Source organism: Natator depressus, chromosome 10, assembly GCF_965152275.1.
Source record: "Natator depressus isolate rNatDep1 chromosome 10, rNatDep2.hap1, whole genome shotgun sequence".
Taxonomy (NCBI): Eukaryota; Metazoa; Chordata; order Testudines; family Cheloniidae; genus Natator; species Natator depressus.
In genome coordinates, this window is record NC_134243.1 from 65,271,345 (window position 1) to 65,298,948 (window position 27,604).

General features: G+C 42.4%; 1 protein-coding gene across 1 annotated transcript; it reads left to right on the top strand.

Annotated features, from left to right (window-relative positions):
- Window positions 1–5,846: 5,846 nt before the first annotated feature.
- GATM (glycine amidinotransferase) lies at window positions 5,847–27,338 on the top strand. Its single transcript, XM_074966411.1, has 9 exons — window positions 5,847–6,002; window positions 7,981–8,199; window positions 15,712–15,907; window positions 17,548–17,738; window positions 19,435–19,572; window positions 19,863–20,027; window positions 22,123–22,186; window positions 22,306–22,422; window positions 26,286–27,338. The coding sequence occupies exons 1-9, from the start codon at window positions 5,934–5,936 to the stop codon at window positions 26,396–26,398; spliced, it is 1,272 nt and encodes a 423-aa protein (XP_074822512.1). The 5' UTR covers window positions 5,847–5,933; the 3' UTR covers window positions 26,399–27,338.
- The last annotated feature ends 266 nt before the right edge of the window (window positions 27,339–27,604 follow it).

The following is a 27,604-nucleotide window of genomic DNA, read 5'->3' on the forward strand; positions in this document are numbered from 1 at the left end:
CTTATTAACAGTAGTGAGACTTATACTCATGACCTTCTGGTTCCCAATCCAGTGAATGTTTCCCTTGGCTAAAGCAACAGCAGTCTGATGATCAGTTTTGTCTGTAAAACTTTTGGCACCTGAGAGACTAACAAATTTATTTAAGCATAAGCTTTTGTGGGCTACAGCCCACTTCATCAGATGCATAGAATGGAACATATAGTAAGAAGATATGTATGCATACAGAGAACATGAAAAAGTGGAAGTTGCCATACCAACTATAAGAGGCTAATTAATTAAGATGAGCTATTAGCAGCATGAGGGGAAAAAAAACTTTTGTCTCGATAATCAAGATGGCCCATTTCAGACAGTTGACAAGAAGGTGTGAGGATACTTAACATGGGGAAATAGATTCAATTTGTGTATTGACCCAGTCTCTATTCAAGCCCAAGTTAATGGTATCTAGATTGCAAATTCTAGTTCAGTAGTTTCTGGTTGGAGTCTGTTCTTGAAGCTTTTCTGAGGCAAAATTGCCACCTTTAAGTCTGTTACTGAGTGACCAGAGAGTTTGATGTGTTCTCCTACTGGTTTTTGAATGTTATGATTCCTGATGTCAGATTTGTGTCCATTTATTCTTTTGCATGGAGACTGTCCGGTTTGGCCAATGTACATGGCAGAGGGGCATTGCTGGCATTTGTCTGTGTTGCAGTCTAAAACTCAGGTCTGTGTGGCATGCTGAAGTGAAATAGAATATTCAAGGATTTTAGTGGTCAGCTTCTAGCAAGTTCTATGGAGCAAAACATGGTGAGATGGCAATTTTTGACATCTTATATTTAGACAAATTATCAACAGATTTTTTTTTTCATAGGGAAAGTAAAAGTGACCTCCCTGACCCCAGGATTATCCTGCTGCCAAACTTCAAGTTCATGCAAACCATGGAGGTGCTGAAAATCTTAGGAAACCTAAATATAGGGATGGCTACTAATTGCCCTTAGAAGCTTTTATTTTTGATAGAACTGGGGTGTGGAGCGGGGAAGTGATTTAGAATAGAACAAACTAAACAAACCAAAACTCTGAGATAAAACAGTACAGATTTAGGGCCTGAGCCTGCAAACGCTTTATGGATTAAATTGCAGAATTATAGGTAAGGAGCAACATCTGTAGCTCACAAGTCATAAGATCTGACCTTGCATTTGGGGGTGGAAAGAGGGATTAACCTGTCAAGTCCTAATAATAGTTATAGAAGTTGTTAGAAAAATACCATAATATAATAGCTTCCACAGTAGGCAGTTTCCAATCAGGAAAGAAGAAATGTTTCTTGTCCTGAAGAGCACACAGTCTCTAAGGCACCTGAGGGGAACATAAAGGTAAATAGAATTGATTCACCCAACTTCTTGTAAAATTCAAAAGTTCTAGGGCTGCTACCTTCCTTCTTATCCAGCTTCTGGTTACCTTTGTGATTTATAAAGCCAGTTTTATACATGGGTAAAGTCCTGCTTTTTGCTGTGTTAGGGCTCTATCTTGCTCCCAATGGAGTCAGTGGCAAAAGTTCCATTATCTTCAATGGTGTAGGATCAAGCCTTTATTGTGCAAGAGGCAGGGGAGGGAAGGAGGGTATAATCATACAAACAGGTAGAATCTCTCCTCTGTGCATAAGAGTATACTGGGAGGAATGGCCTACCATGATGTTAGTCACAGCTTCGCCCCTGCCAAATTACTGGGAAAGGTGCACACACACCAAGTTGGGTTTTAAGGTATTGTTTATTAGGTGGCCATCTTGGTCTGGGATAAGAACAAGGTGATCTCCATGTTGTGACAGGTTCTTGTTCCCCTACGCTAAGCAAAAGGCGGGAAAGTAGAAAGAGCGGGAATCTGTTGTTGGTAAGCAACCAGTTCTCATAAAGGCAGATGAGGGGAGGGGCCAGGGGCTCTTGAGTCTTTGGGGGCTCAGGTGTCCAACGCGCTCTCTCTGTAGTGTGGTACCCCCTTTCACACTGGTTACTGGCCTGTAGTAGCCACTCACTAAACAGAACTGTAGTTTTGGGGTTTGCTTTTCTTTTGGGAAGCAGACCTGCATGCGTGGACTCAGTCCAATTATTTAGTTCAGACTTACAACCATAGAAGATGCAGCGAGGGATGGGGGGGGGTGGTCTGAGATAGGATTACATACCTGTCTTCTACACCTGTGATCCACTGTTGGTGTCCATCACTGACTTCGCTGATCCAGATTCTGCAGCCTCTCCATCAGCATCACCTGTAGAAGGACACCTTTGCCTTATTGAGTGTTTGTGCATGTGCATGTGTGTGTTTCTATTCCAAATCTCCAGAGTCTTAATCCATCCTCCCTCCCCTTCCTTCGCTCTCCTTTAGTAAATAAAGTGTTGTTGTGAGTTTACATTCATGTGGTGGTTTCTTTTGTTCCAGTTCTGATAGATGGACTTAAGGGGGGACCCAGTGGGAGGTATACTGTAAGGCTCTCCTAAGTCATCTTGTCAGATAGGCCCCCTAAAAATCCTTAAAATTAGCTTGATCCAATGCCCCCTGAAGTCAATAGAAGAATTACCATTGACTTTAATGAACATTAGATAAAGGCCCATGCTCTAATGAGGGTCTAGCCTCTTGGAAGAGGTATGAAGGAATGTAGGGAGTGATGAGCAAAGAAATACAAGAGTGACTGGTTCCTGTGATAGCATTAAGTTGAAGAGTGAGATTTTTTTGAAGTGTCCTGGAAGCCAGTGAAGTGAGGGAAAGATTGGGGAGATAGCATTACAAGTATCAAGGCACAAGTGCATGGCCCAAAGAGGGCCCAATTCTGCAATCTTTAATATTTCTTCATATGAGTAGTGCTATTTAGGACATTGGGATTACTTCTGCAGGTAGATGCTATTCAGTGTGAATGTAAGGGTGCAAAGTTAAGACCTAAGAGAGACAATTGGGAAGGGAAATAAAAGATTTTTATCTTGGCCGCACTTAAATTAAGATTGGCTTTCATCCAAGAGGAAGGGAAGGCAAGACTGAATTATGAGGCATAGGCAAGAGAGAGCGCCATTACTACAGACTGTGAGTAGGAAAAAATGTCACTCCGCAGGAAAGTATATAGAGAAGTGTACAGGATTCAAAAAAGCACCCACTGCAAGAAGTTGGCTAGGATTGTCTTCCATTAAAGACAAACACAGTAAGTAGGAGAAGAAATACTGCAGTGCTGAGTCAGAAAAACTACCTATACCAAGTTGATAAAGAGTAATCCAAAGTTCCAAAAGTAGCTGATAAGTCAGGAAAGACATGAAAAGAAAAGAGACCTTTGGATTTAACTGCAAGCCAATCATTAGCCCTTTTTAAAGGAACTATCTGAGTAAAATGACCTGAGCAAAGACTGAATTGGGAAGGATGAAAAATCTAAAAACTTGAGAACACACAGAATAAACTTAATTTCTAGAAATGAACTGGAGAAAGGAAATTGGTTGGTAACTGGGACAGAAAGCAAGAACAAGAAAAGGATTTTTTTGAAGCTAGTGGGAAGAATAGCCTTTTGGAAGCAGAAAAGATAGAGCCTGAGAAAAGGTGGGTATTGATGAATCGTGATATAGAGTTAGATGAGATGCAGAATGCAGTTTTGCAGTTGGTATAGGGCAGGACAAAAGGTCAGCGTCATGTCAGCTAAATATGACTAAACCTTGGTCCAAGCAGTCTTGGATCTTATTTAGCTGATGGAAAGCTGAATGTCATTTGCTCTTATCTATACTGATCACTAAGGCCCCAATTCAGCACAGTATTTAAAATATGTGAAGGGAGCAATCCCACTGGCCCTTTCTTCACTAGGAAAAAGGTGTGATGTTAAAGTCCTAGTGCTGACAAGGCAAATTGTAGCTTTAACACTCTATCTGGTAGAGGTTTCAGAGTAGCAGCCGTGTTAGTCTGTATTCGTAAAAAGAAAAGGAGTACTTGTGGCACCTTAGAGATTAACAAATTTATCTGAGCATAAACTTTCGTGAGCTACAGCTCACTTCATCGGATGCATTCAGTGGAAAATACAGTGGGGAGATTTATATACATAGAGAACATGAAACAATGGTTGTTACCATACACACTGTAACGAGAGTGATCACTTAAGGTGAGCTATTACCAGCAGGAGAGCAGGTGGGGGGGGGGACCTTTTGTAGTGATGATCAAGGTGGGCCATTTCCAGCTGCTGGTAATAGCTCACCTTAAGTGATCACTCTCATTACAGTGTGTATGGTAACACCCATTGTTTCATGTTCTCTATGTATATAAATCTCCCCACTGTATTTTCCACTGAATGCATCCGATGAAGTGAGCTGTAGCTCACGAAAGCTTATGCTCAAATAAATTGGTTCGTCTCTAAGGTGCCACAAGTACTCCTTTTCTATCTGGTGAGGTAAATCATGTTACCTTGATTAGCTAGCACATCTTAAAACTATAACTGACTTGTCTCTGCTAGAATTTTAGCATATTAGATTTATTTGTAATGTATGTAAACTTTTTTTCCTAGTGTTGACATGGCCATTGATTTCAAGGGACTACTCATGTGGTTAAGTGCTCTGCTGAATTGGGGCCTAAGTCATGTTCAGTATCACATCAGTAAACTCATTTGTTCAGAACCATGTCCGAACAAGGTAAAATTTTATAGTGTAGATGAGGCTTAGGAGAGACATGAGGGCATAGAGTGGAGGGAACATGTATTAGGTCATGCCCTGGTAAATAAGAGACACTGTCAAGGGATTAAGAGTGAGAGAAGGATGGAGATTCATACTACTTTTGCAAAATAACATGGGGGGGGAAAAACATTTTTTGCCAAATCTGATCTTTTCTTCTGGAAGGCAAAGACAAATAAGATTTAAAATTTAACTTGTCTTGTGTAAACTTGAAGAGTGAGGACCTGCAAAAGAATGTCATCAGGTCAGGTGAGAATTACAGGTGACAAGAGACGAAATGGAGAGTTGGAGGGAAAAACTTTGAGGTAACAGTTCTGTTGAAATCAAAATGCTTTGTGAAATTATGTTGATTTTTCCACAACTTTGTTTTGGTGAGAGAGAATTCTAATGGTGGCAAAACTTCCTGACACTCCTGGAATGAAACATTTCAATTTTTCCTTTTGAAACATCTTTTTGTTTTGAAATCATTTATTTTTGCATTGTTTATAGTATGATGTAAAGTAGAAATCAAAACAACATTTCAGTGTTGTAAAAATGAAAACTTTAGATCAATCCAAAATAGTCCCCCCCCCCCCCCGCCCCGAATTTTCTTTTGCAGAGCATTTCAGCCTTTTGGGGTTTTGTTCCTAATTAGACCAAAAACAAATATATTTGAAAATCAGAATCCTCCATTATACGGGACAGCTCTAAGTAAGAGCACTGGTATTAGTTGATCGGGCAGAGACTAGCATGAGAGACTTCTGGAAAGTGTATGAAATTGCAAAGAGGAGCAGCGTGAAAACAGACCCGAGGTTCCTCCTCTTCCCTCCAACCCCCCCCCCCCATCAAAATATTTGGCCCGGACTCGCTAGTTGACAATACATTGGTCTGTTTCACTTCAATCAAGCTGTGGGGAAGACACCATAGAGAGCAACAATAAGGATCGTTAAGGGGCTGGATGACATTGACCACAGGGGCTGCCTTTCATCTTGGGAGAGCACCAAGCACCCTAGTGACTAAGGAGACGGTGTTGTTAGTGCTTGGGCCAAAGGGATGTGCCCTGGGGCTGGCAGGGAAGGTTGGAGGGGGCCTCTTCTGCGTCCCCTTCTGCAGCCCGGCTGCACAAAGGGAAGGAGCTGGGGGCCGCTCTGCTGACAGCGGCCCCGCGGCAGCCAATAAGGAGGGAGCGGGAGGCGGGAGGGTGGGGGAGCTGATATAAAGGCCGTGGGGAGCGGTTTGGTCCCTCGCTGGGCGCTGCGCAAGGGCTGGGCTGGGCTCGTTCCCGGGGCCAGCTGCGGAGCGATGCTGCGAGTGCGGTGCCTGCGCGGAGGGAGCAGGGGGGCCGAGGCGGCGCATTACATCGGGTCCCGGGTGGGTACCGAGCCCACCCCTGCTGCAGGGCAGAGCCCGGGGGGCGCGGGCGCTCGCTCTGTGGACCGCGGTGCGGGGTGTGAGCTGGGGGTGCAGAGGCGGCTCTCTGGGTGGGCCGTGTGTGCAGAGTCAGACCGGGTGCTGTCGGGGGCTGCCCTGGCGATAGGTGGTGGTTATTGGGGGTGTGTGTGTAGAAGGAAGTACTAGGGGGTTATTGAGGGGGCTCTGGTGGGGGTGCAAAAGGGGGCACTAGGAGGTTATTGAGGGTGCAGAAGGGGGCACTCTCGGGGCTGTGGTAGGGGTGCAGAAGGGGGCACTAGGGGTCACTGGAGCCGCCCTGGGGTTATTGGGGGTGCAGAAGTGGGTACTATGGGGTTACTGGGGGTGTGCTGGGATTTATTGGGGGTGCAGAATGGGGCACTAGGGGGTTATTGGGGGTGCTATGTGGTTATTCAGGGTGCAAAGGGGACACTTTGGGGGCTGTGGTGGGGGTGCAGAAGGGGGGCACTGGGGTTACTGGAGCCGCCCTGGGGTTATTGGGGGTACAGAAGAGGGGACTATGGGGTTACTGGGGGCTCTCTGGGGGTTATTTGGGGTGCAGGAGGGGTACTTTGGGGCCTCTGGTGGGGGTGCAGAAGGATGCACTAGGGGTTATGGAGCCATCCTGGGGTTATTGGGGGTGCAGAAGGGGGCTCTGGGTGGGTTATTTGGGGGTGCTAGCATGGTATGCATAGTAGGAGCAGTGAGCGCTCCCCTTGAACCCAGCTGGTTCATGGTTGTTATACAAGCCACATCTCTCTGGCTGGGAGGAAGCCTCCTTTCTCCCCTTAGCAGCTGGGCAGAGCCCTCCTGGTTATCACTGGGGCTCCCGGTCCTTGAGCAGAGCCCTGTTTCCATTCGCTGCCTGCGGGGGCCAAGCTACTCAATTTAGGGAGAGAAGACCCTGGACCAGAGCCTTATGCTGAGCTAACCTGGTCTGGAGCAACCTGGCATAACCAGCAGCAAGGCAATGACCCTGCTGCCTGCTGGAGCTGGGAGCCTGATTCCCACCCTGCATGGTGCCTTGGGCTGAGGAGGGGTTGTGCTGATCCAGCAGCCACCCAGACCCCCCACCCTGTAATGGGGTGTGTGTGAACATTAGCAGCTCCCCGCAGGCTTTGCCACATTTTGTGTTTTTGCTATGGCAGGAATAGACCGACTGGCTGGCTAGCAGCTGGTAAGTGAACAGCTGGGGCTCTGGGAATCCATCCAGGGGACTAGTTCAACTAGTGGGGTTTAGGTGGCTAGGGAATTGCTTAGAGCACTGTGAGAGTGGGGGAGAGGCAGTGGGAATCTAGGAGAGCCAGGTATTAGTGCCAGCTAAACTTTAGTATGCAGGGTCCAGGCTAATGTGACTGAAGTTTCTATGTAAATCTTTGAAGGGTGGGGAGCTAGTTTTTCAGATTATAAATTTTTCTTTCTGTTTTCGAGCCACAATAGTCTACGTTTTGATGTGGAAGTAACACAATTAATGGAATATGCTTAACTTGCTACAATTTCACTTCCAGCTTTGAAAAGCTTTATTTGTATTGTGCCCAAATCCCAGTACTTTACATTCCCAGTCGTCCCCAGTTCTGCAGGGCACATACAATCCAAATTAGTGAAACAGGTACAATAGCAGCTGTTGCAAAAATAACTTTGCCCCATTCATCACTCCTGTTTCTGCCCCTATGAACCTAGAGGGGGCCAAATTAGCTGTAACTGTTGAAGCTTGACCATTAAACAGTTAACCATTGTCTACCATGAGTGTTTTTTCCTTTAAAGGTGAAATGTCCTTTAAGATTAGTGGTAATAAAGAACCTTTATGGTGTAAAAAGCCTTTTGGGTAAAGCAAAGTGCACTGAAAATATTCTGTAAAATACACTGGGTACTTAATCCTTCTCTTATTTTTGTAATAGAGTTGTGTGTTAGAGCTGATTTGTTCCTCCCCCCCTTTAAGCTTGGAAGATCCTTTACAGGATGGGTGCAGCGAACTTTCCAGAGCACCCAGGCAGCTGCCGCCTCCCAGAATTCCTGTGCTGTTGATGACAATAAGGCCACTGCCCCTGTTCCCGAGGACTGCCCTGTCTGCTCATACAATGAATGGGACCCCCTGGAGGAAGTAATTGTGGGGAGAGCTGAAAATGCCTTTGTCCCTCCTTTTTCTGTGGAGGTTAAGGTAAAATTCTTATACTGAAAAAAATAAAATGCCTTTTTATGTTTAACATCTTTTAGTTTTCAGGTACATGAGTACATACAGAGTTAACAAAAATAAGTTTAAAAGTAGGATTCAAAATACCTTAATACCAGTGTTTAACCAACGTGCTGCTACTAGAATGACTACATTTTTTAACTCAAATGCTAGAGTTGATAAAAATTGTGGCAATTATTAACTTGATTATTATGTGCATTATTCAAGTCTCTTGTGCACAGTCTGAAAATGAACTAAGGTTGCAGAAAGTTCGAAAGCTACCTTTTTCTTCTCTTCTACTGATGACCCTCATTTGCTCTTTGGCCAAAGGCATGTGCTAAGAATCAACACCTGTATTACCACTTGCTTGTTACTATAACCCAGTGTAATTAGGTTCTCGTTTACTTCCAGATTCTGGACTAGCCAGGGCATCATACTGGAGTTATATGTACTGTCTTCAAAACAGCCATGTGATAAGGGTTCAGGCAGCATCCAGATCTGTGTACATAAAAGTTCAGTATTTTTCAGTATTGTGGCTTCAGGTTTTGATCCTACTTCTGTTCTGATGTACTCCCTAGTAGAATTAGTAAAGCAGTTTCTGCGGTATAAGTTAGGCCAGATGAAAACATAGAGTAGGAGGATTATTCTGGGCAGGTGCATCTGCCTTCTGTTCCTTCTGGCTGAGTGCATGGCTTATAGTCATAGCCAGTCTGGCCACTGACACTGTAGGCTTTGAGACAGAGTATAAAGTTCTATGTGCAAGTTAGGATGATTGTTTTATTTAAATAGAAAGCTCTTCACTGGAAATCCCAGACAGTAGATACAACAATGTATGGAAACGTCTGTTTTCCAAGTGTATTTTGAATTAAGGTTGTAGAACAAACATGATCTAACCCTTGGCTCTCAAATTTAGTTCTATTTTCAGGTGCTTTATTCCAACTTATTTTTTGGTGTATATGTTTAAAATCTTCCATTAATTACAAATGAACTGAAATGCTTTAAAAAGAGGAATTAAACTACTGCGATGCCAAACTTCTAACAGGATTTCTGCTCACTTACTTATTCTGAAAGTGGAATGAAAAGGTTTTTAATCTTCCAGAAATGCAGTTTAGAGATTAGACCATCAGGTTTCAGGAGAACTGTAAAGAATGCTCCTCCCCACCTCCAAACATAAGATTCATTCACTACCCCTGTCTCCTATCATGTGGACGCTTGGGGTAAAACCCTGGCACCACGGACTGGTTAGTGGAAATGTTGCCATTGGTTTGAATGGGGCCTGGATTTCATCCATGGAGAGCAGCAGCTTCCAGCTCTTCATCTTCCAGTTTTGATATCCCATTTCTGGCCCTCCAAAAGATTCCCAGTCTTCCAGGAAAAGAAGGAAATCAGAACATGCTATTTATAATGTAAAAGAAAAAGCAGACAACGTATTTTAAAAACATCTGAGGTCATATCTATATGTCATGAAGGAACTCTAAAGGGCATGAAGAAAAGTTTTTTGTCTTGCTTTGTTGCTGACTTTTGATATTATGGGCAAAATTCTGTCCTCTTAACACTTGCCAAATCCCCTTAACTTCATTAAAACTACTGTATTTCTAAGGCTGGTAAATATTAAAATACGTGCTGCTGTTGCTACTACATTTTAATCCAGTTCTAGTGCTTGCTTGAGCATTTAGTTTTAGTGAACAATTTTCCCCATGTGTCAGCTGCAATATCTATAGCATAGTGAGGTATGTCAAGTATAGAATTTCATCCATAACTCAAAAATTTCACATCTTTGGTTAAAGTACTAAATTCTCTGGAGGAAGTGCAGACATACATACTATATGTTGTTGGAAGCATTCATTGGCCTGTTGTTCTGAAAAGCATCATAGTTCCATGTATTTAAACAAGTCCGCATAGAACATAGGCAACTTTCATAACACTGCTACCTTCAAGAAATTGAAAGTATAGTGTAACGAGACTACTCTGCAAAGGGAAGACAGGGGGCTTATAACCCACTTGGGAAAACTCCAAGAGTATCTGGAACATGTCTAGTGAGCGAATACAGAACTCCCAAGTAAGACACATTTATGCACATGTATTTTGCTTCTATAGTTTTTCTTTCCTCACTGCAGTTCAGCTGCTGATATACTGTGTCTCAAATATTCATGCAAACTACTTAGTTGTGCAGTAAACCCTGGCGGCAGTCACTGTATCCTATTGCAATTTGTGAGGCTTGCTTTTGGCATTCACGTCGGTCTTTTGGCTGTAATCTGTAAATGATGTGCATGGCCTAAGAAGGAGGAAAGAATGAATAGAAGCATGGTACCGCTACATGTCTGAGATGAATATAATTAGAGCTGGCACTGAATGAGCACCTGGGTGGTATAAAGCATGTGGAAGGATCTCCATCAGTGCCACATTTGGGATAGCGTTAGAAGGGTAATACGACAGATTTGCTAATTCACACTAATAACAGGGAGATCCTTTGTGAGCTTAAAAAAAAAACAAAAACTCCTCACATCCTGGATGTGGTCGCATGTGGTAATTCAGTTTTAAACTAATATTTGAACCCTACAAGTATTTTATACTTCAGCATATGCTAGTAAATATTTTGTAGTATATTTTGTGAAAATAATGAATTCTTAGTAAAGAGGCCTTGTTACAGCTCTCTGATATATCTTTATTAAGTAGAGAAGAAAGATTTCACTTTGTGCTAATTATAAAATATTGTATTAACAAACTTCTGCATTATTTTGACATGAGTCTCTTTCCTCTTTATGGAATGTCTCTCTTAATCTAGTTTGAACATATAACTGGAGAACATTAACTTTACATCAAATACATAACTAGATATGAAATGTACTAAATTGTATTCCTTTTCTTTACTCAATGTGAATATTTATAATAGACTTTCACCAGTAATGTACTTCCCGTTTATTGCTTCTCAGGTAAGTAAATATAAATTTAACCAGCTGGAGTCATTAGTGAGGTCACAATACCATGATTAGAAACCACAGTTCACTACACAGGAAGTGATGTCAAATGTTGGCTCTGACATCACTAAATCTGGTAGAAGCAAGATGCTTAGAAAGGATAGAGCTTCTTTTTAAACAGGTTCTGACAGTGTGAAATAAAAATAGGGCAGTTTAATAGCGTTTTGGTAACATTTTTAACATTGTAGCCGTGACTCTTTCAGGCTCTACTGAAGTATCCTAGCTTTTATGTAGGTAGCCAGAAGTAAGAAGGTATAGCTGCTTCATCTGCATATCTGTCACCTGTCTTGCAATATGGCTAGCACAAGTATTACTCTCCCATTTCAAACTTGGTAGCAGGGAAGGGAAATGTGAACAGGCAAGGCTGGTGATAGAAGGCAGAATCCAGGGTCCCATGTACTTAAGATGGCCGCAGTCTCCCAGGAAGGCTAGATTCAAAACTTCATGGGATGCCTTGTTTCCAATAGTGAAATCTTTGTCAGTACCCGGGTGAGTGTGAAAGAGGGGGGGATGCAGAGGAGCTCAGGAGGCGGAAGCTATTCAAGTTCCTCTGGTATGGTTATTGAGATTGTCCTGCCTATGAACCATATTTCTTGCTTCTTGAGCTGTATCATGAGAAGCATAAAGATCAGTGTAGCTCACAGGAAACAATGTCTGACTGGACTTGAAGGCAGGAGTGGCTCTAGCTGTGTTGCTGGCTAGAGCAGAAAAATGTGTTTGTGGGCCCCCGCCGCCTAGTGGCTGAGCCAACCCACCCTCCCTCCCAAAACCTGCACTAGGCTGGCCAATCAGTGGAGGAGGAAGGAGGCTGGGAAGGGAAGGGGGGAAGCTGACCAATCAGAGCTGAGCAAAAATGGCTGGCCAATCAGAGCAGAGGGAGAAAAAGTGCAGTGGTGTGATGGCATCCTCTGGAAGTTGGTGCCCAGGACAACTGCCCTGATCATCCATCCCTAGAACGGGCGCTGCCTGATGGTATCAGAGGACTCAGTGTTGTGGCCAGCTTTGGGAGAAGGCAGAGGACTATGCAGAAGTGTGCAAAGTGCACCTACACATTCTAAAAGCACTTGGTCAATTTCTCAGGTACAACAGAACACACAGAGCACAAGTCATGGGGTGCTGTGCAAAGACATTCTAAAGCTCTTTGCTCGTCTCCGATTCTGGTGCTGCCCTGCCAGCTGTTCTCCCTGTGCAATCAGAGCAGCCCTCAGACTGCTCTAAGTTTTCACAGGGACTGAAATCTCAGTGCAGAGTCATTGTGATATAGGGACATTCCTGCCATGCACTCTTTTCCCCAGCTATGCTCAGAGCAGGGATGGTGTGTGGGTCAATACAGGATCATCTTTACACTAGGGTGATCTAGGCTGGTTAAGACAGTTTTGTAACCAGATTATGCTATCAGTGTGGTGATCCATGCTCATAGGTCTGTTCTGTTATTTCTTGGGAAGGGGAGAGAGGGAAACAGAGTGAGACACTGTATAGCAGGGGAAAAGGGGCAAGGACTTTCTAATCTTCACTGTGCCCAGATATATTCTTGGTGGCTCTGGAAATAACTTGCATGTATCCTGTATGACAGACTTGTCTTGTTAACTGAACTGGATTCCATTGGAATGCTGAGCACTTCACATGATCAACACGTGTCTTCTGAACAGCTGGTAAAGTCTGAGAGGTGATCAAATTACCCAGACCTTGCCTGGAAAAGAAAATAGCTTTGCTCACAAAAGGAAGCACTAGGAGCTGCTTGAACCAGTGGGTAGGGTGGCCCTGCAGAGGCCTCTGTCCCTTCCATAGCTGGGAACTGAGTAGTGTGTTTGGACACATAGAATTTTAAAACTTCCTTGTGAGTGGCTGGATTTTTTCCTTCACTGCTGTAGGACCATGGCAGGAGTAAGTAGGCAGGCAGAGCGTCGAGCGGCAGGGTTGGCTAAAGTCAGTCTGGCAAGCCTCCGATGGGCACCATTGCCTATCCCCCTCAGTGTGGTCACAGCCCCACCTCCAGGCTGTACCCCACCTGCTGTGGCCCTGCTGCTGCTCCTTGGGGAGGCAGTGGTAGGGACTGTTGAGGAGGGCTCACTGTCACTTCTGGTCAGGCAGGCTGGCCGGTGGTATCCCATGAACATCGTTCCCTGTGTGCAGGGGAGCTGGAGTCTCTTGCAGAGGAGGGAGGTCCCAGCTTCCATCCACTCCTCTCTGCATGACCTCTCCTGACACCACTCCAGAAGAGCCACAATGGGTTGGCAGCTGTGAGGGCCCCATACATACAGTCCCTTACTGCGTAGGCAGTCCTCTCGGAGCAGTGGGTTTCAGAGTTAACAGCCTTGTTAGATCAATAGGGCAGTTCACACCCCTCATAGCTGTTGTTTCTGGCTGTTTGCAGCCTGAGGCAGACCACAGCACCATTGATCCTCTGGTTATGTTTTCTAGCTTTTTTTTACCATCGTGAGGGCTAGAAACATAATCCTTCTAAAATGAAAGCTGAGACTTCAAAATCATCACAGGCTCAGGGGCTCCAGGCACATGGCTATAGTGTCTGTGTTAATCTGGGTCTGACAAGCAGAAGTGAATTAACCTTCTGCTCCTTCCCCCTCCAGAACACTTTTCTTTCCCCAAAGTATGGGCATAAATCCCCTTCTGCCCCACTGGGGGAGCCAACTATCAGCCCTCAGGATGCTTTCAGAATCCCTGACATCAACAGAACTAGTTCATGACAGTACTGAAGTGAGAGACTGAGATGTGGTGGCTGAATGGAATAAAATAAAATTAAAAGTAAAGTAAAAATTTCTGTGGGGTGAACAGGGTAGAGGGGAGCACAGTAAATCAGTGAAACAAGTAACAAAACCTGTACCACGGGCATTTTCCCTCCAGGTCATTCTATGACTGTTTGTCTGTTGGGCCTTCTTAAATTATAAACTCTTCAGGGTGGAGTTACATGTCTGATGTGTTTGCACAGTGTCTGGTATAATGAGGCCTCTGTCTTGACATGGACATTTGGGCAATGCTGGAGAATAAATGTTAAGTAATAATAAAAAAGCAGTTTAGAAGGATGTCTGCTCTTAGTCATTTCATTTTGCACTCACGTAGGGTTCAAGTCTTTGTTCAGACAGACAACTGCCACTACAGCTTTTCAAAGCAGTTCTTTGGTTTTTGCACATGTACAGAGTGCCCCCATCTGTAGCAGACACAAGTGTTTGCATATGTGAAAGAAAAGTGAACCCCAATACTATGTTCTTTCTTTCAGTGGAGTGAATATTTTTTCAAAACCCTCAGTCTTGGTGCTGTCTTAATGCTCCTACTCTGAGAGAATCTTAGATTTCAGGCATGCGGGTTGAGATGTTTGTAAAATGAAAAATGGTAACAGATGGTATGGATAAAAGCGTCATGACTGAACTCAGGTTGCCATAACGCACAGATGGATTTATTTATTCTTAGGTATGTGGCTTTAGTCAGGACAACCAGTGAGGTCAGCCAGTGTGGTGCTAGCCCACTGGGGGCTCTAAGCAGGAATATTTTTGCTCCCTCCCCCCATACGAAAAAAGGCTGGTTCTTATAATAAAAAGCAAGTAGTAGGTCCCTTGATCTGCTCAGGCCCTAAGCAGTTGCTTAGTAGGCTTATGCCTAGCGCTGGCTCTGGAGGTCACTCTGAGGGGAATGCTTTCTGAGTAGAGGGAAGTATTTCTCGACTTAGATTACTGGTCTCCTTTTATGGTGACAAGTAATAAGGTCACATGGAGTGGACACATCTGTATAAAGAGAAGTAAGATGAATGGATGAAATAGCTTGAAAATTCTCTCTGAAAGATAAACGCTGAACTTGCAGGTTGTGAAGAAATTTATGCTCTTCTCACATTCCAGGCCACTTTTATTCTCAGGTCTCTTTCTGCTATTTGTAGATCTCTTAATCTTGGCAGCAGACAGTACATGCAGACTGTAACTGGTGTTGGAGCTATTCATCTTCTGGATGTCTGAACCTTCTCAACATGTACTACTGAAATTTAACTCCAGAGACAGATGTAACTGTTGGCTGAGCCACACACCTCACTGGCCATTCAGAGGCAGATTGCCAAAAAGTGGTCTTCACGGAAGCACATGCTTTTCAAGAACTGACATGTGCAAATGGCAGGCCATAGAACATAGATGCACAAACCACATCAATTGTACACACAAATAGTATTTAAAATGTTACACACGTGTTAAGTGCTGCCAACTCCTGTCCTAGTGGCATTATCGGCAGTCATGAGCCTTCTCCTATTCCCTTGTCTCGAGTCCCTAGATGCTAGAGGGTCCTGTAAACCACTGACAGTTCTTTCTGTGCCTCCTTGGAAGTACTGCAGAAATAGCTGCAAAGCTTTTTGAGGCACAGATGGGGGATATGAGTTGGCAAATGTGGAGTCAATAGAGAAACAAGGTTGAGAAACCTTTCACAAGAACAGTAATGTGTAAATACCACAATCAGCTGCACTGTATAAAGTATAACCAAATATTGCAGCGTTCTTATGGCCACTTCTGTCGTCGTCTTTTATTTTCAGGCCAACACATACGAAAAGAACTGGGGATTCTATCAGAAGTTTGGAGGACAGAGCTTCCCCAGAGATCACTTGAAAAAGGCTATTGCTGAAATTGAAGAAATGTGCAATATTCTGAAAATGGAAGGAGTAATTGTTAAGAGGCCTGAGCCAATTGACTGGTCAGTCAAATATAAAACACCTGACTTTGAGTCTACAGGTAAATAGCATTCTCCAGCTGAGGTACTTACACTATATCTGTTGGGCATCTAGTCCAAGGAGTTAGATCCTTTCCATTTTACTGTGGGATGGGCTAGCAGGCCTTTGAGATCCCCCCTCTAGTTCAAGAGCTTCTATGAAATCTAAACACTGCTTACAACATGGATCAAAATGACAAATAGGGGAAACTCTTGCACCACTTGCTGTTAGTGGTGACCGAGCTGCAGGATCTCTCATTATTTTAAATGTCAAATGTGTCCTTAGATTTATTTTTGTTTGTTTGTTTCTATTTTAAACCAATATTTCTCAGGAATCGGGGAGTGACAGTGAAAACTCCTAGCATCTTAGACAGGAAAATGGTTTTTCTTGTAAAAGGTTTTGTCCATCTTCCTGCAGTAGAGTAGGATTGTCTTCTGAACTGGTCACCTCTTTTGATGGTGCTTTAGTGGTCTGGTTTGGTATGTTATACTGACTTCCTACTTAGAAAAATTGTCTAGCATTTTTAATTTGGAGTTTGTGCTCACCACTTACTCAAATGTAATTCCTCAATATCTTTCACTTCTCTCTTCCATTTTTCTATTTTTATAAAAGGGGCGAACCCCTCTCTCCCCTAAATGTTTTAAATTAGGCATTTGGGGAAGTTCATTAATAATTACCCCAGTTAAGTTGCATTAACCCAGTGATACCTTGGACATTTGTAGATTGTGGGTAGCTTTGATTTGGTAATGAAACAGGCTTTGGGCAACTTCAGATAGCACACCTCACTGCAGTTAGCAATCTGGTTTAAAGGGACACTGCCATTGGGGAAAAATGGGGAAAATAATCAGGAATTGCCCTTCCAATTTTTATGGTTTAAAAAAAATTCTTTGTGGCTGTTTGAAAGCCCACACAAATAGGGGCAACAGTAACAAAATGACGGCCCACAGTGCCATCCAATGGAGAAAGTGAACAAACTGAAAGATTTGAGAAACATTTCTCTAATCTTTCAATTCTAGTAATTTTAGGTGTGGTAACAGAAGATTTTTAAAAGTTTATTTTTTTTATTTTTTAAACAATCTTGTCTTTTTTAAAATAATAGACATTCTTGCCTGTAGCACGCAGTATAGTTGTCAGTCCCAGAGCAGTGAGGTAATCTTTTATCCAGCCAACTTCTGCTGAGGAGAGACAAGCTTTCAAGCCACATGGAGCTCTGCTTCAGGTCTGGGAAAGGATTGTTTAGCGTAAGTAGTTAGCATGTATTCTAAGGGATCATTCAAGGTAGAGTGGCCCATTAACACCTTTGCAGTCATAGGACAAAAAGGGGGGATTGGTGGGTTGCAGATTGTTGTAATAAACCATAAATCCATTGTCTCTGTTCAGTCCATGATTTTAATGTCTAACAAAGTTATGAATTTAAGCTCCAGGCTTGTCTTCTGAAAGTGTTGTGCCAATTTCCTTTAAGTATGAGGACTGATAGGTCAGACATAGTGGTCGCTTTGTGAAAAGTGTTCATCCACAGGCAATAGTGTTTTAGTCTTTTTATCATTTTCCTGTGAGTTCATTCAGGAGTGCAGTGATTGTCTCGGTTGTAGACATGCATCCCTAGGTTGAAATAACTGTCCCAATAGCCTAATCAGTTCTAATGTGTTTTTTTCCTTGTAGGTATGTATGCTGCCATGCCAAGAGACATCTTGTTGGTAGTTGGAAATGAAATTATCGAAGCACCAATGGCTTGGCGTGCTCGTTTCTTTGAATACAGAGCATACAGGCCAGTCATCAAAGACTACTTCCACCGGGGTGCCAAATGGACAACTGCACCCAAACCCACAATGGCCGATGAACTCTATGACCAGGTATCACTCTCACCTTGTCTTCATAACGTCAGGGGACGTTTTCACAAAATTTGCTTTGGCTAGTTTCAGCCTCCAGTTTAGGTTTGGGAAACTTTACAAAACTATTAACATATTTCTTTTAATGTTGAAATAAAAAAAAATCAGTATTGTAGGTTTATTGTGTGTGGGAAGTTTGGTGAGGCTTAAATGTTCTCATGCAGTGTTCCTAGCCCAAACTCCGTAGCAAGAGCTGCCCTAAGTGAGAACCAGATGTGAAACTGACAGTGGTTATAGCTAAATAAGTGAACCAGTCTATTTTCATTATCCAAAGGGGGAGAAATGTAAAAAATAGCATAAGTGGTGAAAAGTAATCTAGACTTCTAAAACCTGCAGACCTGATTTAAAATATCAGGTCATATTGTTGTGATAAGTAAAGAATTTCTTTTCCTTTTTAAAGTTAACCAGGCCTTGTCCTTAATACTTATCAGCTAGAATAATCCATTGTATTTTCCATTATTGAAGACTCTTTGGCCCCTTCTCTGTTCATTAAGGTGAAAGATGTTCAAAATTAAAACGCTTATCAAAATATTCTTTGCTGAAGAAATTGGTTGGGACTTTTGACATTTTCTTTTTGAGTTTTGTGTAATGACTTAAATCTCAAACTCAAGGAATTCTATCTTAATTTAGGGTGTAAGCCCTCCTTTACTGCAGTTACAATATAGCAGAAGTCAGTGGATACATAGCATGCAGCTGCTTTCCTTTGAAGTTCTGCAATGACTCTTTCTACTTTATACCCCACCAAAGGCCAGTTTCTAGGCAGTTTTACATACTGGCTTTCACAGTGTTGGTAGTTATCTGAAGTCCTGAATATTCCGGGGCTGACTACAGAAGAGAAATCTTTTACCTTCTGCTTCTTTGTAGTAGGTAAGATTGGTTGTGGGGTGGCACTTTCTCAGTGTTAGTGGCCTGCCAGAGCTGGATTAGACAGCCTTCACAGCATATTTCAAGACATATATTTATTCAGCTTCTTTTGTTCTTTGCGGTATATTCTGTCTTTCAGCAAAGGCATCAGCACTTTGGTGCCCACTCTGGGTAGTTTCACATGATTTGTTTTTAATGGTACTATATCTCTTTGATGCTATAAGTATTTAAAAAATCTCAGAAGGTCTTACCTTCTAGGTTAAAGTATTGTGTGTTTGGCTAGGGGGTTGTGACTTCTCCATTCTAAAATGTGACAAAAGCACAAAGTGCAACTTTGTTAGACTTTTAAGCCTGCAATCTATTTACTCACACAGTGTGTGCAACAATTTGTTAGGCTGGCAGTTACACAAGGGCTTTTTGTTAACTGAGCCACATCCTGTGTCAAAGTTTGGTAATCTCAGTCCAGAGAGAACCACCGTCAAGGGCAGTCCATTTTTTGTATGCAACAACTGACTGTATTTCTTTATTTAAAGCACCACCTGTTCCTGAATGCACTTAATAAGCTGCTGATTACTCCAGCTACTTGAAGGTATACGCCAATGATCCTCATTCATGCTTTCTTTGTTTTCACTCCAAAAACAAGAAAACCACTTTATCTTCAAGGAACATGCCAGATACCAATATAAACACAGCTATTTTCTGAACTCCAACATACGTGTAGCATCAAAGCTTTCCCACTAGTAATTCAACCAGGCTAAATTTGTTATGTTTGCTTTGTCTTCTCTCTTACAACCAGGATTACCCCATCCGCTCAGTACAAGACCGACATAAACTGGCTGCTCAGGGAAAATTTGTGACAACTGAATTTGAGCCATGCTTTGATGCTGCTGACTTCATTAGAGCTGGAAGAGATATTTTTGTGCAGAGAAGCCAGGTAGACTGTCTGCTTCCTATAATTTCTCTATATTTTAGTTACTGAATTTCTCTAAAGGTAAAAGAGTATAGTTGACAGTGAAAGTGAAAGTTATCCTACATAAATAGGATGTCTGACATGCAAGATGAGAACGCAGCATAGCTGACATGATAGGTTGTTAGTGAGTGCACAAATTGTTTTTATAATAACTATATCAAATAATTAGCATTTTTTAAGTAAGCAAGACCAAATGTTCGGTATGTTGTAGCTTATAAAGCTAAAACCAAATCTACAATCGGTCACATTTCCAGGTTACCAACAATTCAGGCATTGAGTGGATGCGGAGACATCTTGCACCAGAATATAGAGTGCATACTTTGTCCTTTAAGGATCCTAACCCCATGCACATTGATGCCACGCTTAACATCATTGGGCCTGGCCTTGTGCTGTCCAACCCAGATCGTCCGTGCCACCAGGTAAGACCGTAACAGCGTATGGGGGTAAAGAAACAAAACTATATTGCAGTCAGCTTGCCTGGAGTGAATGGCAGCCGTGCAATTACTGATTCATAACCGCGTGGTTCTTTTTCAGTCATGTAAATTCTTGTGCTCTAGCTGCTAGATGCCCTCAGTCAATCTGAGGGCAGGGATTTGCATAGTGATTGGGTGGCTGTGAAGAATGTCTTTTTTAAATCTGAATTCTGAACTGAATCTGAATTCTTTGGAACTCCACCTCTGAGCACAACAAAAATGATCCAGTTCAGCTCTTCACTCCCCGCACCGCTCCTTCTTCCCCCTTTAGAAAGGACATGTGGGATACATGTAACTTCACCCTTTTATTATGTGGGTAGACTGTAAATATATGAAAGTTGCCCCTTGCATATTAGGCAGCATAGAATCTCAAGGAAAATATATAAAATAGCTATTCTACTTCTGTAGCATTTACACGTTACTTATATCATCTCCTGGGTCCAGAGACCCCTTAGCTCTTCGGCTGGGTATTTTTTCTTTGTATTTATTCTAAAAGTCGTCTTGTCTGTCAACAGTTACTGAACAGTTATTGAAGCTGTACCAGTAGGAAGAGAGTTCAGAAACCTCTTCCCCATTCAGCTGTGAAATAACCCCGAGAAATACTTTGAAGGGAAGGAGCCAGGACAAACATAGAAACCCAGCACATCCTTTGTTATAGGATTGGGGGTTAATACTTCTAACCAGTGCAAGGGCAGAGGGAAGGAGGGCACATTTCAGTTTAATAACATACATATTTGTAATGTGCTTGTACCTGGGGTCTGCAGTCAGAACTCCATTGTGCCAGGTACTGTACAGGCACAGAACAAAGATAAGACTGCCCCTGCCCCAAAGAGTTACTGAGTTTACAGAAGCATTTTAGATTGTAACAACCAGGATGTGTTGCCAATATTTGAAGGTCCTCCCTCCCCTCCCCACAAAAGTCTCCTGCAGCTTAGACTGCCAAGCCTGTGTACTAGAGATGAATGTACACACAAAGATTGGAAGGTGAAGGAGCAGGATTTTTTTTCTCATAATGCTGACCACAAGAGGAGGCAGTGCTACTTGGTCAGTTTATGTAAGTACACTTGCTGGGAATGTCTGTCCTTTTGTTTCTGAAAACTCTGCTGAGTATATTGATGGTATTACACAGTCCCGTGTAGGACAGAAGCAGAGCTCCTTTTTAGCAAGGAGATCCTGCAAAAGCACCCTCCAGCATGTGCTGTTCTGTGTCCTGAACTAATAAATATCTGTCAATCTCAAGCGTTTTCTTTAGCCAAATTGTCCCATTTGTTTTGGGACGACATTGTATAGTTAGAGTAAATATTGTGTAGTAAAAATAAACTATTCCCTAGAATGCCCATAGACTGGTGCTGTTTGTTAAATAAGCTGAACCAGGATTCAATTTATTCCTGCTCCATGTTTTCTGTGAAGCATGATTCATAGGAAGAATAGCAGTATATTATTCTGCAAAATTCCATGTCCTTAAAAAGTCTCATTGGGGGAAGGGATAGCTCAGTGGTTTGAGCATTGGCCTGCTAAACCCAGGGTTGTGAGTTCAATCCTTGAGGGGGCCATTTAGGGATCTGGGGTAACAATTGGGGATTGGTCCTGCTTCAAGCAGGGGGTTGGACTAGATGACCTCCTGAGGTCCCTTTCAACCCTAACCTTCTATGATTCTATGATATAACTAGTCATTTGTGCAATAACACAAAAGAAATACTGCTACAAATATGCAATGAAATACCATTTACTGTTCATAAATCCATTTTAATCAGTGAGGCTGAACTGTTTTTACATGAAATCTCTTCTCTTAAGCTGTATATCTGTAGTGTGCAAAATCCACAAAAACTAATGCTGATACTTTAGTGACGAAACTTTGAAAGAATTCGTAATTGTGCTTACATGAAAAGTGGATATGTAGAAGGAACTTGAATAAGGAGAGGGTCGTGGCTTGGTAAATTGGGGAGAGGGAGGGTGTGCTATGAAGAAGAGCATGGACAAGATGCACAGAGTTGGGGAGGCAGTGATAAAATACTGAGTGTTTAAACTGAATATCTTTCAGATTGAATTCTTCAAGAAAGCAGGCTGGACAGTGATTCATCCTCCATTGCCACTTATCCCAGATGGTATGTTGAGTTCACTCTGCTACTGCTTCTTTTTAAAGACACATTAGTTTTCAGTGTGTAACACAAAAACGATACAAAATGTATAACTGCAGTACTGAGAACCATTTTAATGCTTTTAGACCACCCACTATGGATGTCTTCAAAATGGCTCTCCATGAATGTCTTAATGCTGGATGAAAAACGAGTGATGGTGGATGCCCATGAGACTCCAATTCAGAAGATGTTTGAAAATATAGGTATGTCCTGATTTTGTTTACACACTAAGGTTGAAATGGATTATCTTAAGAGGTCAGTTATGTTTGTACCTATGAATGAAGGTTGCACTCTTAACAGGTGGTACAGATAGCACTGTACCTTTAAATGAAAGAACTCAACTGCTGAATTCATGAGTGAGAACTGGTCATTTAATTACTTACAGTACACCACTCACTTACATGAATGTGGTTAAAGAGATTTTTGTAAAAAACATAAGCACACAACTAACATCAATGCATTCCAATAGCCTTATTTATCCTTTGTAGCCAAACTCCATTTAAAAATTTAGAGTTTCAGTTTGAAACATTCTGTGTACTTTTGAATTCTTTTCAGAGAAGCTGAGAATACTTGACAAAGGTATTTCAGCTCCGTTAACTGTCACAGGAGTGACAGTTTCTGGGAATAACCCTGTGGCAGGGCAAAGTTCATTCCTCCAACTACTGGCATGTGGAAAAGAAGAGAACTCACACTAATTATCTAAAATGAATTTTATTGCATATTAAGAAGGGGATGGGGAACATCCTGTGAAAATTTGCTGCCAGAGAAGAGATGGAGTCAATGAATCCAAGTACCTCAGTCACATTTGAAAAAGGGTATGCAGAAACTTAAATCTTAGCAATAAGCACTGGAGACACATTCTATACTTGTGAGGAGATAGCTGGCAACTAATCATGGAATCATAGGACTGGAAGGGACCTCGAGAGATCATCTAGTCCAGTCCCCGGCACTCATGGCAGGACTAAGTATTATCTAGACCATCCCTGACAGGTGTTTGTCTAACCTGTTCTTAAAAATCTCCAATGATGGAGATTCTACAACCCTGCTAGGCAATTTATTCCAGTGCTTAACCACCCTGACAGTCAGGAGGTTTTTCCTAGTGTCCAACCTAAACCACCCTTGCTGCAATTCAAGCCCATTGCTTCTTGTCCTATTCTCAGAGGTTAAAGAGAACAATTTTTCTCCCTCCTCCTTGTAACAACCTTTTATGTACTTGAAAACTATCATATCCCCGGTCTTCTCTTTTCCAGACTAAACAAACCCAATTTTTTTTCCAGTCTTCCCTCATAGGTCATATTTTATAGACTTTTAATAATTTTTGTTGCTCTTCTCTGGACTTTCTCCAATGTGTCCACAACTTTCCTGAAATGTGGTGCCCAGAACTGGACACAATACTCCAGCTGAGGCCTAATCAGCGCCGAGTAGAGCAGAAGAATTACTTCTCAGATCTTGCTTCCAGTACTCCTGCTAATACACCCCAGAATCATGTTTGTTTTTTTTTTTTTTTTTTTTCAACAGTGTTACACTGTTGACTCATATTTAGCTTGTGATCCACTATGACCCCCATATCACTTTCTGCAGTACTCCTTCATAGGCAGGCATTTCCCATTTTTGTATGTGTGCAACTGATTTTTCCTTCCTAAGAGGAATACTTTGCATTTGTCCTTGAATTTCATCCTGTTCACTTCAGATAATTTCTCCTGTTTTGTCCAGATCATTTTGAATTTTAATCCTATCCCCCAAAGCACTTGCAGTAGTAGTAGCAGTCACGGTTTCTGAATTGTGACAAAACTACAATATTTTGACTGAAGCTGTCAGGTTGTCTTTTCATCTCTCAGTATGTTTTTTGTTTGTAAGTGTTCGGACTCACCCGGCAGCACCTCCTGCTGGTCATCCTTGGGAATTAGCTCGATTTCCAGCCCAGAGCACCCTCCACAGGCTGGTGATCCGCCTTACCACTGGCCCCCGGTCCATCCCAGGACCCAGTGCCCTTGCCTTGGGTGCTGCCACCCTGGCAGTACCCCCACTCCCTGGGTCTCCCCACCCACTATCCTCACATTGCCTCAGTCATGGCTACTGCCAGTGACTGTCTAGCCCCCGCACGCTGGGGCGGGCTGCAGTGTAAAAGCCAATCATCACAGGCAACAAGGGGTTTGGACTGGCTGCCTTTACCCACCCTCAGGCTGCCCCTCTGCAACCCCAATATCTATATGGGCCTGGGACCGGGACCAGGCCCTGCAGCCCGGGGAGTTGCTGGCCTAGGGCTTCCCAGCTCCTGAGGCCTTTCCCAGCCCTGCCTTACTCTAGGTCCCTAGGTGAGTTCCCCTGCAGCTAGGCCTATCTCTCTCTCCAGCCAGAGAGTTGGACTGAGCTTCTGGCTCCCAGCCTTTATAAGGGCCAGCTGGGCCCTGATTGGGGCATGGCCCAGCTGCGGCTACTTCCCCAATCAGCCCAGCTTCTAGCCCACAGCCCCAGCACTCTCCTGTACTATTTTAAGCCCTGAAGGGCAGGAGCAGGTGACCACCCCACTACATTGTTTAATTTCTGTTAAACAGACTGGAAAATAAGGCTTCAGTTTGATCAGTGAATTGGATTCTGACCCCACTACAGCTGGACAGAGTCCAGAGGACAGCAACAAACATGATAAAAGGCTTAGAAAACCTGTGAGGAAAAGTTTAAAAAATTAAGCACATTTAGTCTTGGGGGGGAAAAAACGACTAAAGTGGGACCCGATAAGTCTTCAAATATATTAAGGGCTGTTATAAAGAGGATAGGGATCAATTGTTCTCCATGTCCGCTGAAGGTAGGAGAAGAAGTAATGGGCTTAATCTACAGCAAGGATACCTTAGGTCAGTTTTTAGGAAGAACTTTCTAACTATAAGGGTAGCTAAACCCTGGAATAGGCTTTCAAAGGTGGTTGCAGAATCCCCGTCATTGTTTTTAAGAACAGGTTGGACATACAGCTATCAGGCATCGTCTAGATTTGGTTGGTCCTGCCTCAGTGAAGAAGGCTGGATTTGCTGACCTCTTAGCATCTGTGAGGAGTTACTATATAGTGCTTTGAAAACATAAAGCTCTTTTGGTGCGAGTCAAGGATACATCCTTCAGACTTGAGCTTCACTGACTGAGTTGCTGGACTCAGAACAAATAATTTCCAGTTCACAAACTTGCTATCAGTCACTTTATAGTGGTGCAGGGAAAAAACCAAACCTAACCAGCTCTTCTGAGCAGTGCTGCAAATTCATGAGCTATTGAAGTCTCTGGAGTGAGAATGCACACTTGAGAAGTTTTCTGTGCACTGATCTCAGTCTGCCTTTTGGTGTTTTGTGTGAGCAGAACTGTAGCTCAGAAATGAAGCTCAACTTGTTCCCAGGAAATGAGTTTAACTGCCTCTTTCTCTTGCAGTGCACCAAGGAAATGTGTTGTAAGCTCTGAGCACATTTTGAATATCAGATTTTAAGGAAGTCACTATTTTAAAAGAGCATATTCTGTATCTACTAAACTCCAGGTTTCAGAGTAACAGCCGTGTTAGTCTGTATTCGCAAAAAAGAAAAGGAGGACTTGTGGCACCTTAGAGACTAACCAATTTATTTGAGCATAAGCTTATGCCCAAATAAATTGGTTAGTCTCTAAGGTGCCACAAGTCCTCCTTTTCTTTTTACTAAACTCCAGTCACTCATGCTGAGACACCTGTAGAAAACAATCCTAAATGCATATTGGCTTTTCTGATTCTTCACATTCCTACAACAAAGGCTGATTTTTTTGTTTTTGTTTTTTGACCAGGACATTGTAACACACACCAGACAATGTCTCACTCCCGGCACTGTATATGGCTGAGGGTGTGGCTGGAATAAACAGACTATGTTCCTAACTTTCTGTACTTTGGCTAGAGGTTGCGTCAGTACTGAGCAGAGGAATTCTTAACAAATGGGTATGAAATATTTCATACGACACACATGCAGCAGTGTGCGACCTCTGAGCATTGTTTAAAATTCTAACCAGTGCCTAACGTGTCAATCTTTTTTTTTTCTTGTTATGTTCTCCAATGTATATTTTTCACTTACAGGCATTTCTACAATTAAAGTGAATATTCGCCATGCCAATTCCTTGGGAGGTGGTTTCCATTGCTGGACATGTGACATTCGCCGCCGTGGTACCCTACAGTCGTATTTAGATTAGTCTTCAGCCAGATGAGCAACCATGGTTCAGCTTGTGTGAAATAAGCATAGGAAACGAACAAACTTACTTCCACTTTTCTGCTAAAACGAATGCATGAGCTGTAGTGCTTGAGCAATGGTGTCCCTTACAGTGGTCTGAACAGGTATTCCACTCTTCATAGTAGGTAGATGCATTTGAAACTACTCCCATCAGCACCACAGGTCTTCTGGCTGACTTTTTGAAAGATTTTCCTCTGTTTGTGAAGCCACTTCAGCTTGGCTTCAAAAGTAAAAACTTGATAATACACTTAAGGCTCTTGCTAGAATAGCTTGACCACTAATATTAGACATCTACCTCTATTTAATATGCTATCAAAAAGGCAGCTAGAAATGTTAGACCTGAGTTTAACATTCATTTTTCTTTCCAATCAGTGTTTGTGTGATATATCACAATTTTTAATACTATTAAAACATACTTAACCACCCAGAGCTTACATGGAACCAGATAATTACATCATTATGTATAACACTCTTTAGATTAGTTGGATTATACAAGCATTAAGGGAAATTCTTCAGAATTATATTAATCTCCTCAGTTGTACTTTGAAAAAATCTGGGTTTTTTTACTTACCTCCCATGTTCCAAAAGTTTCTACTATGTTTTCCTCTTCTAGAGTATTTTATCCAAATGTATAATGCTTCACTGACCACTTTTATATTGCTGTAACTGGTTCTCTTATTTAACTCTTTACGTGTGCCCACGTGATACCTGAGATGCTATCTCTGCAAGTTTCATCTTGTGAATGTGTTTACATAAAATGTATGGTTTCTTAATAAACTAAAGCTAATGAGCAAATGCTGGATCTGTAATGAGAGCACACATGATGCTGGGAAACAGTTTTAATGTTGATTACTGGACATGTATTTTTTATGCTAATAAACTTTTTTGCATTCACAGTTTAAGCTCTTGTTGCAAGTTTTACACAGAGATGAGTAAATGTGAGGTGCTTATTCTCTAGCCAAGACAGGATAGGCTTTTCTGTGTATGATAAACTCACAGCTGATTTGAGCTATGAAGAAATGCCCATTTATTAAGAACTGTATTTCAACTTGTACCTTACACGGGCAATGCATTTTGTCCTCTCCTTCACATCTGTAGTCATGTTTCTTTATCAGGGAGTTTACTGAATTAATAGTATCCTCTAGCACAGGATAAGGGGAAAGTAGGC

Bases quoted from the DNA above. Each gene is read 5' to 3' on its own strand.
- GATM (XM_074966411.1), top strand. From the start codon at position 5,934: ATGCTGCGAGTGCGGTGCCTGCGCGGAGGGAGCAGGGGGGCCGAGGCG. The intron at 19,573-19,862 runs GTAGACTGTCTG...TCACATTTCCAG, and splicing joins TTTTTGTGCAGAGAAGCCAG to GTTACCAACAATTCAGGCAT. The intron at 20,028-22,122 runs GTAAGACCGTAA...AATATCTTTCAG, and splicing joins CAGATCGTCCGTGCCACCAG to ATTGAATTCTTCAAGAAAGC.